Source organism: Hyla sarda, chromosome 4 (assembly GCF_029499605.1).
Source record: "Hyla sarda isolate aHylSar1 chromosome 4, aHylSar1.hap1, whole genome shotgun sequence".
NCBI lineage: Eukaryota > Metazoa > Chordata > Amphibia > Anura > Hylidae > Hyla > Hyla sarda.
In genome coordinates, this window is record NC_079192.1 from 308818435 (window position 1) to 308831416 (window position 12982).

Below are 12982 nucleotides of genomic sequence, written 5' to 3' on the forward strand. Positions count from 1 at the left end.
ACTTTTGTATGTGTATGGACAGCTTCTTCTGTTATTATCTATGATTATGCAATATAGTTTATTACTTTTGCAGCTTTAAAAAGTACATATTTTTTGTTTTGCAATAGGCTCTTGAAGATGATTTAGAACAGAAGAAACAGGAACAGGAAATGTTCTTTCGCATGAGTGAAGGAGCAGGAGGACATAATGGATCAGTTCATCAACCATCCAAGTTCTATGCCTACAGTTCAGCTGAGGCTTCATAAGAATCAGAGATTCTCAGACTTTAATACCTATCTCCTGAATAATCTGAAAAAAGACTTTGTTAAACCTTGCCAATGAACTATTCCTGCACTTACTGTATTCTGCAAGTGTAAAATATGAAGGAACACCTGACACCCAGAACATCTCAGAAAGCTGAGGGAGTAGTGCTGTAGCCAGACATCTTAGAAACTAAGAGCGTTTAAGAGCTTCAAGTTGTGGAAATGCCATATCCATAGTTATAAAACAGAAAGCTGCATTGACTTGCACAAAGAGAGGGATGGCAAGTAAAAACAGGTGCCCTATCTTAAAAGTTGTGATGTTCCTTATATGCCAAATGGTTACAAATACTATTTCTACAGAAGGCTCCTATAATATATTTTGTGCCAAGCAGTGCATGGGATAGTAATATAGAATTGGTTTTCCCTTACTTGGGCATATGATTGAGAGCTTCTTTCTTTTCAGTATAACTGCATAGCCTGTCTATCTCTTCCCTGTACATTTATTTGGCCATGGTTATTTGGCTTTAGCTGGAACTCTGGCACTCGACTACATTTTATACAGCACTCCTTACACTTGACGGATTTGACACATCACAATATGTTATATTAGTGGGATGAGCCTTTTGGAAGCCTACTCTATTCACCTATATATATGGAAAGAAATTGACTCATTTTCCTTACAACATTTCAGCACATGTTTATATAAGAAGTAAATAAATAATACATATTGCACTATCTATTCACATGTGATGCACAATGGGGAAGATTTATAGAAGATTGCTAAATCTCTGCCTAAAGACATGTCAAAAGTTTTAATTGGTTGGAGTCTAAGGGTTCAGACACTGACCAGTTGTTAGAATGAGCAGGGAGAAAAGTGCAGTCAACCAAGACAATCCCATAGACCTATTTGATCTCACTTAGAATGTTCTTTTCCTAGCTAGTTCCAGCTAATCACAGTTTGAACACTCAGACCCCAACCGATCAAAACTTTTTACATATCTCTAAATGTCAAAAGTTTTTTTTTAAGTGACAGTGCCCATTTGATAGAAAGGTATGCAACAAAGCCAAAAATAGTGTGTTGTTCGGCCGTAAAATTATATATTGACAAGGAAATGTGTACAGTTTTGTGGATGCCAATACGACATGTCTGAAGGTCCTTGATAGGGATGTAATACATCTAACTGTTCTGGACTTGAAGCTGTGTATGTAATGCAGCTGGTAAGTAGTGACTGCTGGCCAGTCTTACAGTGCACCACATTTAACTAAAGGGCACTTGGAACATAAGGAAATATATTAGTTTACTATTATCTAGTGGCCAAAGAATGTGCTACCTGGTTAACAATGCCTTGCCGCCTAATAGTTTTCTGTCTAATATTGTTACATTTAGTTTGGGAGGACTGTTTGCCATAAAGTATCACTTTTGGTTAAGAACAATAGACCTACATAGAAGAATCTATCATCTGTTGAGAAGACATGAAGTGACCTTTTCATATAGATTCTATTCCTGATAATAATTTTTAACAGTTGTGATACTTGAAAGTTATGAATCCTGTTCTTAGTAGTTGCTGCTAAGCTCATTTCACAAAAAGTGCCCTAAGACAAAGTGCATTTATTAATAACATATTTTCCTCCTTACAGCAAGCTTATATTCATATAACAGGACAATGTTCTTTATTAGATTAATGCAAATATGTATTATTTTCATAAGGGTTTTCTGCCGGGTAAAACACTGTAAAATGTAAATAAGATTATAATAAAGTAATAAGAAAATGAAATGTTAACCAAAGACTTGGAGAAAATCTGTTTCATTTTATTTGAGTTGTTAAAGGGGTACTCCGGTGGAAAACGTTATTATTATTAGAGATGAGCGAACTTACAGTAAATTTGATTCGTCACGAACTTCTCGGCTCGGCAGTTGATGACTTATCCTGCGTAAATTAGTTCAGCTTTCAGGTGCTCTGATGGGCTGGAAAAGGTGGATACAGTCCTAGGAGACTCTTTCCTAGGAATTTATCCACCTTTTCCAGCCCACCGGAGCACCTGAAAGCTGAACTAATTTACGCAGGATAAGTCATTAACTGCCGAGCCGAGAAGTTCGTGACGAATCGAATTTACTGTAAGTTCGCTCATCTCTAATTATTTTTATTATTATTATTATTATTTTTTTTTTTTTTTTTTAAATCAACTGGTGCCAGAAAGTTAAACATATTTGTAAATTAATTCCTGTACTTATTAGCTGCTGAATACTACAGAGAAAATTATTTTCTTTTTGGAGCACAGCACTCTCTGCTGACATCTCTGTCCATTTTAGGAACTGTCCAGAGCATCATATGTTTGCTATGGGGATTTTCTCCTACTCTGGACAGTTCTTAAAATGGACAGAGATGTCAGCAGAGAGCCCTGTGCTCGTGATTCAGCAGAGAGGACTGTGCTCGTGATTCAGCTCTGTGTTCTAAAAGGAAAATAATTTCCTCTGTAGTATTCAGCAGCTAATAACTACTGGAAGGATTAAGATTTTTTTTATAGAAGTAATTTACAAATCTGTTTAACTTTCTGGCACCAGTTGATTTAAAAAAAAAAAAAAAAAAAAAGTTTTCCACCGGAGTACCCCTTTAAGTAAAGGAGTATTCCAATTTGGGACAAATGTTTCTAGATGCAGGTCCCACCTCTGGAACCTGCACCTATCTTAAGATCAAGGGCTCCCCAGCCCCCTCCCGTCTGCTTGTTATTTATCAAAGTTGGTCAAGATGCCGAAAACAGCCTCGCCAACTGTTTTACACATTTTGCATAACTCCCATTAACACTGTTTAAATAAATTTGGGAGTACCTCGTGATACTACTGTGTATGCAACTCCCATTGAAGTCAATGCGCTACCTGAAGTAAAATGAGTTGCACAAATTGCATTAAAAAAATCTGCTCGGGGGTGTGTGGCCGGAAGCTCATGTGGTAAGATGTGCCCTCATGAGCTGCTCTCATAGCGGTTAATATCCCTGCAAACTGCTTTCAATTAGCACCAGTAGCGTCTTAAAAGGATCCTTTAATGTTCCTTTGAACCTCCTGTACACCTGCTTTTTCTCTCCCACGGAATCGCCCTAAACTGTCGGCACTGGTGCATGTATCAGTACACAGCTCCCGCCACCCATGCCTGAATACCTACACTGGTGAGAAGAGATGAGTGAAGTTACAATAATTCGATTTGTCACGAACTTCTCGGCTCGGAAGTTGCTGACTTTAGCCTGCATAAATTAATTCAGCTTTCAGGTGCTCCGGTGGGCTGGAAAAGGTGGATACAGTTCTAGAAGAGAGTCTCCAGCCCACCGGAGCACCTGAAAGCTGAACTAATTTATGCAGGCTAAAGTCAGCAACTGTTGAGCTGAGAAGTTTGGGACTAGTCAAATCACCATAAGTTCGCTCATCTCTACTGGTGAGAGCTCGCGCTGGGTTCTGGAGGACTACAGCTCGTCCTTGTGAGCACCCAGGATCTTCAGCCTGCCTCGGAGACTCTCTGGAACACTCTCCCTCCGGTCTATCAGTCGGCTCCCTTCACACGCGGGTGAGTCATCTAACAGTGGTCAGCGCCATTACTGCCTCACGTGGCGCGCCTCACACTCCTACAGCGCAGCCCGCTGTATTTCATATTCCCTGAAACATGGGAGACATTGCCTTTACCCGACAAAGAAATAGATATTGGTGTGCAGCTACACATACCCTAACTGGCCCCCTCCATACCCTGATATCCAGGATTGTATTGTTTGAACCTTTTACCAGATGCTCCACACAGATGGACCAGAACATATATTAACCCCTTCAGGCCACAGATTATATAAACCTCACATTCTCCTGTGCATTCAGGGGGTGATCCTAATTCTGGACTCACTTGTATTCACTATCTGCAGTGTTATTTTTATGATTGAGACACCTATTTCCAGCTTTGTCCACAACTGCTTTTCTGGATTCCTAATATTCTGCACTTATTAGGAACTGTAATTGAAGGACATAGCATTAAAATATGTTCCAGTCTCTGAATATCTGATTACCTGTTCAATCCTCTGCTGCCATCTGCTGTCCAGTTGTGGAACTGCATTTAATTTTGCTGCATTAGCTTGGTGTGTGCATCTTTTTGCTTATCCACATTCTCCATATATAGACTGAAGTTTTCATGGGGAATCAGAAAAGACAGAAACAAAATCAATCTGGTAGGTCATCTAGATCACAATCAGTTACTACTATCCACCTGCAACCTGATACGTCATTGCTTCTAGAAGATCTTCTGTCATATACTCAAAGTGCACCACCATCTCCGAATAGAAAATCTCTCTCCAACTCTGCCCTCAGTCTTCCATCAATTGAAGGTCTCTCTGTATCCCAAGCTAAAATGACTGACTCTAAACGTGATGCTACAATCCCTATCAATTGTCGTTCTAGATACTCACTGGCTGAAACCAGCTCAAAAGAACAACGATCGTCGAGATCCCTGAATCAACAAGCTAAAAGAGTGCGCTCAACTGCTACTTATTGGGATCTTGTTCCTACTGACTGTGTGTCCTCTCCTCTGAGGAAGAAACATGACCGGTCCTCCTGGTCTCTGAGATCCACCAGCTCTGAAAAAGGGAATCCTCATGAAGATGGAGATGATGCCTGGAGGAATTGCCTTTCTCACCTCCCAACTAAAGATGACATCAGAGATTTCATGGGAGAGATGAAAGATAACATTAAATCTGAGCGGTGAGGCATGATATTTGCACGGTCACGCAAAGAGTTGATACCTTGGAGAATGATCACGATGAGACCCACCTGTATATCACTTCCCTTCAATCCACAGTAGCGGCACAACCTGACCACATCTGAGAATTCCAAAGACATTTAGAAGATCTTGTAAAGGGGTCGCCACCATAATATACGTGTACAGGGTCTACCGGAAGCAACTCATGACGAGGATCTGAAAATCACCCTCGAAGCTATCTTTAATAACATCTTGGAAGCGCCGCCATCCCATAAAATTCAATTTGACAGAGCACACCGAGCACTGCGCCCCAAAGGTGCACCTTCATCTCCCCGTGATGTCATATGTTGTATCACAAATTACTCCCTCAAAGATATTATGGCTAAAGCCTGCAGGCTGAGAGAAATTGACTTTGACGGAGCCATCCTCCAAATAATGCCTGACTTATCGTGGGTCACTTTACAAAAAAGAAGGTTGCTTAGATCTTTGCTGCAATCCTTGAGGGAACAGGATATTAACTACAGATGGGGTTTTCCCTTCAGTCTCACTGCAAGACGCAATGGTCAATCTGCTATGTTGAAAACGGCCCAGGAGATATATACTCCTTTTGGGAAATACTGGACATTCCGGTTCCAAAACTGGGAACTTCTTCCACCCCCTATCTGGAAGAAAATGTCCCCACGACAAAAGAAACCATCGCACTCATCCATCTCTGTCTCCCCAAGAACACTATGTCGAGAGACTGCTAATGATAATAATGGCTAACTTGTTTCTCACCCATTATGTCTTTCTTTGCTAGTTAAATGGGTACTCCGGTGGGGAAATAAAAAATTTTAAATCAGCTGGTGCCAGAAAGTTAAACAGATTTTTAAATTACTTCTATTAAAAAACCTTAATCCTTCCAGTACTTATTAGCTGCTGAATACTTCAGAGGAAATTATTTTCTTTTTGGAATACAGAGCTCTCTGCTGAATCACAAGCACAGTGCTCTCTGCTGACATCTCTGTCCATTTTAAGAAGTGTACAGAGTAGGAGAAAATCCCCATAGCAAACATATGCTGCTCTGGACAGTTCCTAAAATGGACAGAGATGTCAGCAGATGAGAACACTGTGTTCCAAAAAGAAAATAATTTCCTCTGTAGTATTTAGCAGCTAATAAGTACTGGAAGCATTAAGATTTTTTAATAGAAGTAATTTGCAAATCTGTTTAACTTTCTGGCACCAGTTGATTTTAAAATGCTAATTACTGATCTGTTGCCAACTTTAGCTTAACCCTTTGGGACAGAGGGTTTTTCTGTTTTTGCACTTTCGTTTTTTTCCTCCCTACCTTTTAAAAATCACAAACCTTTCTATATTGCAGCTAAAAATACATCTTCTGACCCCTATAACTTTTTCCGCGTACAGGGCAGTATGAGGGCTCATTTTTTGCGCCATGATCTGTCGTTTTTAGCAGTACCATTTTTGTATTGATCGGACTTTTTGATCGCTTTTTATTTATTTTTCATGATATAAAAAGTGACCAAAAATACGCTAGTTTGGACTTTGAAATTTTTTTTGCGCGTACGCCATTGAATGTGTGGTTTAATTGACAGTATATTTTTATAATTCTGACATTTCCGAACGTGGCGATATCACATGTTTATTTTTATTTACACAGGTTTTTTTTTTTTAAATGGGAAAAGGGGGGAGATTTAAACTTTTATTAGGGAAGGGGTTAAATAATCTTTATTAACTTAGTTTTTTTTCACGTGTATTTTGCAATGTTATAGCCCCCATAGGGGGTTACAACACTGCATACACTGATATTTTACATTGATCAATGGTTTCTCATAGGAAACCATTGATCAATGATTCTGCCGCTTGACTGCTCATGCCTGGATCTCAGGCACTGAGCAGTCATTCTGCGATCGGACAGTGAGGAGGAAGGTAGGGAACCCTCCTGCTGTCCTAAAGCTGTTCAGGATGCCGCAATTTCGCCGCGGCGATCATGAACAGCCCCCTGAGCTAACCTGCATTCGTTTACTTTCACTTTAGATGCCGTGTCTAAAGGGTTAATAGCACACGGCACCGCGATCAGTGCTGTGCGCTATTAGCCACGGGTCCCGACCTGCTATGATGTGGGGCCACGGCATGGCCCAGTGTTATAGAAAGGGAGTGGGCGAAGGGCGTACAGGTACGCCCTCCGTCCAACAGGGTAATACCGGGCTTAAACATAACTAGTTGTTATTGTTCACTTAAGACCGCTCCATTTTATTGTCTGTAGTTTATTGCATATAAGCAGTGGGAAAGAGCTTATCTCTATTTCCCTTTTACTTTGCCTATTTGACTTCCATCATTTTATCCTCCCTTGTTGAGGAATTGACTCTTCCCTTCTAGCTTAGCTATTTTTAGGTGCGAGTCTTAGGTAAAATTCCTCCGATAACTTAAGTGAGGATTGCTTCCTCCAGTTAGTTTGAGGTATTCCTTACCATGTTTGAAATGACTAGTTCAAAACTTATGCTCTTTATTGTATCAAGTTCTATGTCTAACCTTTTTTTTTATTTTTTTTTTCCTTTCCTTGTCTCGCATGGTCATCTACCTAATTTGTCTCTGACAACACATAACTTACCTGATCATCCTCTCTCCAGATTTTTACCTAACTCAAAATATATAAAGTAGACACTGCGTTTATTCAGGAGACTCACCATGACGAGTTCCTTTAAATTTGCTTCTAGAAACTATCCAATAGCTCACGTAGCCACACAGGATAAAAAAAGGGTTGTGTCGCTATATTAATCTCTAAACACTGTCCCTTCGAGGTCACATTGACCTACTCTGACCTTAACGGTAGATATGTAATTTTATCTGGTACTTTAGCCAACACCCCAATTCCCCAGTGTAACATTTATGCTCCGAATCTATCTCAGATTCCATTTTTAACTCTGGTTTTTGCTAAATTAGCCCGATTGCCCCCCCCCCCCCTCCCTCCTTCATCTCTAACACGCCTCTGTCTACCCTGTTTAGACAATTAATCGGATGTTATCATTTATATGATCTCTGGAGAGTCTCCAATCACACTAGTAGGGAATACACTTTCTATTCTCACCCCCCATACAACACACTAAAGTATTGACACCTTTCTGGGTGACCTCTTGGGCCTCCATCTTACCGAACAAGCTCAGATCCATTCCATTACTTGGTCAGACCACACTCCAGTTACGTTGGATCCCAGAGCAACTCTGACTCCTAGGAGACGTCACTGGCATCTGACTGAGTCGCTTCTTAAGACTGAGGTCAACAGAATTTCTTGGAGGGTGTATAAAAGATTTTTTTCTCCAGAGCTTAGGTTCTGTCTCTTCCTATTCCACTCTATGGAAAGCTTACAAGGCTGTTTTTAGGGGTCATTGTATAGCCCTATCATCTCGTTTCAAAAGAGATAGACTTTAGATTACTAAGTAAACACGGGACAAACTAAAAGTTCTGGAGGAAAGAATGACATGCCATCCTTCAGTTGTCACCCTTAGGCAAATTGTTAGACTGATATCTCAGTTGAAAGATATCGCTGTTGGGTTAGTAGAAAAACTACGGTACTTATCTTTACTAAACATAAATACTATATGAAAGCTAATAAACCTGACTCCCTCCTAGCCTCTCAATGGAATTTTCAATCTGTTCATGCCATCCCCTCAGGTATAAAAGACTCAAATGGTCTTCTTGTTTATGCACCAGATCGGATGGCCAAACTATTTCAAGATTTTTATCATAAGCTTTATAATTTTTCAACGGTATTACCTCTAGGTGGGGGAATAGCTTCCTCTGAGATCCAAACATACCTAGATTCCTGTGGTCTCCCATCTGTAAAATCTGAGGACCTTCCTATTCTAAATTCCCAATTTTCTACAGAGGAATTACAAAAGGTAATTAACAATTTGCCAAATGGGAAAAGACCGGGTCCTGAAGGCCTCCCTTACCTCTACTATAAAACATATTCAGACATACTCCCCCACACATAACTTCTTCCTACTATACTCCCCTGTCCCCCAGACCATGTTACATTCTTATATCACAGAAATACCAAAGACAGGCAAGCACCCATCCGATTGCTCCAATTATAGGCCCATTTCTTTATTAAATTCTGATTTAAAACTCTTTACTAAGCTCCTTGCTAACAGGTTAGGCGCTATACTCCCCTCTTTGATTAACAAGGATCAAGTAGGATTTGTGATGAACAGACAGGCCGGAGATGGTACCCGACGAGATGTAGACCTAATTAATGTACTAAATAAGATGAAAACTCATGAACTTTTCTTGAGTTAAGATGCCGAAAAGGCATTCAACAGGCTGAGCTGGCCCTTTTTTAAGGTCAACTCTACGTCCCTATAGGCTCTCAGGTCCCTTCCTTGCTGCCGTCTCCGGACTCCCCCTCCCTCCGTACCCTCCCGTCAACACAGGTATGCCTTCCACATGCCATTTCCTGTAAAAAAATAACCCAAATCCGCAATAACCCAAATATTCAGGAAATTAAAATTGGTGCAAGGGAATTTAAAATTACATTATTCGCAGATGACGTGCTATTATCCAGTTGTAATCCCTTGATATTCCTACCTAATCTACATGAGACCTTAATTAAGTATGGCCGTCTCTCCGGGTACAAAATCAACCCTTAGTACCCTTACCCTTAGTATCCCTAAAACAATCCTTTCCATATAAATGGCAAACTGAAATATTAACTTACTTAGGAATACGCCTCCCCCCTAAATATTTGTATAAGTCTTTGTATAAGTCTAATGTCCCTCCTCTTTTACATGATATTAAAACCCTTATGACTAAATGGTCCTCCTTGACGCTTTCTCTTTTTGGGAGAAGATCCACGATCAAAATGTCCATCTTGCCAAATATTATTTATCTCCTAGAATCACTACCCATCCCTATTCCCAAAGGTATGCTAAGATTTATTTGGAGGGGAGGTTGCCACAGATTTCCTGCTTCTGTCCTTACTACTAAAAAAATCATATGGAGGTCTAGCGGTTCCTGATCTTCATAAATATTACCTTTCGGTACATCTATGCAGAATCCCTTCCTGATCAACATTCTTGGCCTTTAACAAATGGACAGAGGTGGAGAAAATGTGGGTTTTCCCCATCCACCCAAGGTTCGAAAGACCCCATAATACCTTCAAACAAATTATTGGGTCCCATGAAATTGACAATCAAGTTGTGGTTGCAAGCCCAAGACTTATATTCTCTAAAGTCTAATAAAACTCTCCTCCCCCCCCCCTTTATTTAACCCACAAATTCCTGGTAGTTGTGACATAGAGGTAATTACCCCTTGGATTAGCTCTAACCTCTTTCAGTAGGCTGATATAATAGAACCCTATAAACGGACACTCTTACCATTTCTTATTCTGCAGTACAAATATGATCTTCCTAGGGATGCTTTTCTGTTTTTTCAGGAGATTAAACATTTGGGCGTGACCACAGATGACTCCCCATTCACCCCACCCACCTCCTTTGAATTATTATGTAGAGGTTCCCATTCCACTAGGGGTTTGATTTCTGATATTTATAATATCTTGTCCTCAGAAGGAGGCATTTCTAATCACAGACATACGAATGGGGAGCTTATATTGGTGAATCATTGCCCACAACCTAGTGGCAAACTATTTGGGCAGCAGTGGTCAAATCATCCTCCTGTATATCATACCAGGAAAATGAATATAAAATTATAATGTTCTGGTACCATACCCCTGAGAAGTTGAACCATTTATTCCATTATGTACCGTATCTCCTCTATTCTGGAGATGCTAGACTGGAATCGGTTCTCTCCAGCACATATTCGTCTTCCTCTCAATCCGGTCACATGTCTTCTGAATATCTTCCCTTCTGAGTTCCCCAAACACCTATCTAAACTACTACTTCACATTTTGACTGCCCGATGGTGGAAACGCCCCGAGGACCACCATTCCAGGCATTGGTAGATAAGATCAGAGAAATCTGCAGAATGGAATGTATAGCTGCGAGTTTCGACAATAAATTGCATGTCTATCAGAAGATATAGAGACCTTGGGAGGATTATGATGACATGTTGAACGATAGCTAGTTCTGTGTTAACATCTTATTAATCTTGGCCATGCAATGAATCTATTCCTTTGCTCCTGACCTTCTTCTTCTTTTCTCTTTCCCCCTTTCTCTTAGTTTTCTCTTGCTGGCCCTTGTCTTCCCTCCTCACATCCCTTCTTTAGTCTCCAATTTTCTTCTTTTTTTTAGTATTATATACAATGACTCAAGTATTTAATTTGCAAGATTTGATATATCATGTTTTCTTGTGTAAATTTGTATATGAGACACTTTGTACTTTGTTTATACACTTTGGCCCAGATTTATCAACTGTGTGAGGGGAAAAAGTGGAGAGATTTTCACACAACAACCAATCACAGCTCAGCTAACCAGCTCTGGTAAAGTGAAAGCTGAGCTGTGATTGGTTGTCGTGGGAAAATCTCTCCACTTTTTCTCTCACACAGTTTGATAAATCTGGGCCTTTGTTTCTCTTTCCTCTTTTATGGAAAAAAATTATGAATACACAGTAATACAAAAAATAATAATAATAATCTGCTCAGTGATCTTCAGCCACAAGCAGGCCAAGGGGAAGCTAGGTTACCCTTGTTCCCAGATTGGAATACCTCTTTACATATTTATTATAGGACCTGCCCAACATACAATTTGCAGAAACTAGCACTTCCCTCCTATGCATTTCTATTAGGAAAAAACATAAGTAGTCCTGCAATTTTTATGTACAATTTCATGAAAATTGGTGTTTAGAAAAAAAAAGTTTCTCAGAAAACTGAAAGTTTCAAGCATCAGAAGTATTATTCACCACTTGAGGGCAAAAGAGAGTAAAGTCCTAAATACAGTGTAAGGTCTAAAAGGCAATGCTTCCTCCCGAAACCCACCCTTATTATGTTACAGAAGGAGAAATAATGTACAAGAAGCTTGGAATGTGCATCTTTTGTGCACTGGGTGTGTTATTTTTTAAGGTCATAGTGTTTCATAGGGCTAAAACCTCATTGCATAGCTAAATATGTTCCAGTAACCTTAACTCTGGTTCTCGAGTGCCTCATTAACCCGCATAAGAACAGTTCATCTTTGTACTCAATCCCTGTGGTCTCTGCACAAATCAAAATGACTTCTCTGTAGGTCCTCTTACAAAGTGTTTTTCCAAGACAAAACATCCAGTGTTCTATGAAGCATATGTACTTAGATCAGTTTTGCATTAGTAGTAAATAGTAGGTGGAAGTGTAGTATACTGTTCACTGTGTTATCTCAGGAGTCCAGACAAGAATTCAATGATTTAACACCTTAAGAACCAAGGGCATACCTGCAGGAGCTGAGCACGCTTCAAACCCGATGGGTCCTGACTGCTATCAGCAGTCAGGATCCACAGTTAATGCCGGGCATCGCCGATTGGGCCGTTGCCCAGCATTAACCCTTCAGACTCCGCAATCAAAGTTGATTACACTGATAAGAAGAGATTTAAGCACAGCAGATAAATAGTAAAACATTTTAAACTTTTAATTCATGAAAAATATAAAACAACAAATAAAGACATGATACAAGAAAAAGGAACAAAAGGCACCAGGTACAGCAGAACAATGATGGGTATATGAGCATGCTATATGACAGCAAGTATAGTGTCCTCGGTAGCTGAAGAAAGACTACAATAAAGGCATATGGCTCCAAACAAAAAAGTTGGGCCTGGATCAATAATAAGCATCTCAAAAAGCTGCCAGGGACAAATCGTACAAAAGGGTCAATAATAACAAACAAGTACAGGGTGCCAGACCATATCCACCAGACCCCAACGATCATTTCGCTTTCTAAAGTGCTTCCTCAGGGGGCGTGATCAAAGTTGATTGCAGCGTCTAAAATGTGGGATTAACGATCCCAGAAGCTCAGTGGAGCTGATCGGGACCATTGCAGTAAAATCGCGACGTCCCGATCAGCTGAGTGGATGGCAGGAGGACCAAACCTGTCTCCTCGC

The 12982-nt window shown here is 40.2% G+C and overlaps 1 protein-coding gene across 2 annotated transcripts in view; it reads left to right on the forward strand.

The window, feature by feature from the left end:
* STK10 (serine/threonine kinase 10) overlaps positions 1 to 2028 on the forward strand; it is a 124114-nt gene extending 122086 nt beyond the window's left edge. For both annotated transcript variants that reach the window (XM_056574824.1, XM_056574823.1), the window contains exon 19: positions 108 to 2028. In XM_056574824.1, coding sequence (XP_056430799.1) covers positions 108 to 245 — 138 coding nt within the window. In that variant the 3' untranslated portion in view covers positions 246 to 2028. The remainder of the gene's footprint in view (positions 1 to 107) is intronic.
* The last annotated feature ends 10954 nt before the right edge of the window (positions 2029 to 12982 follow it).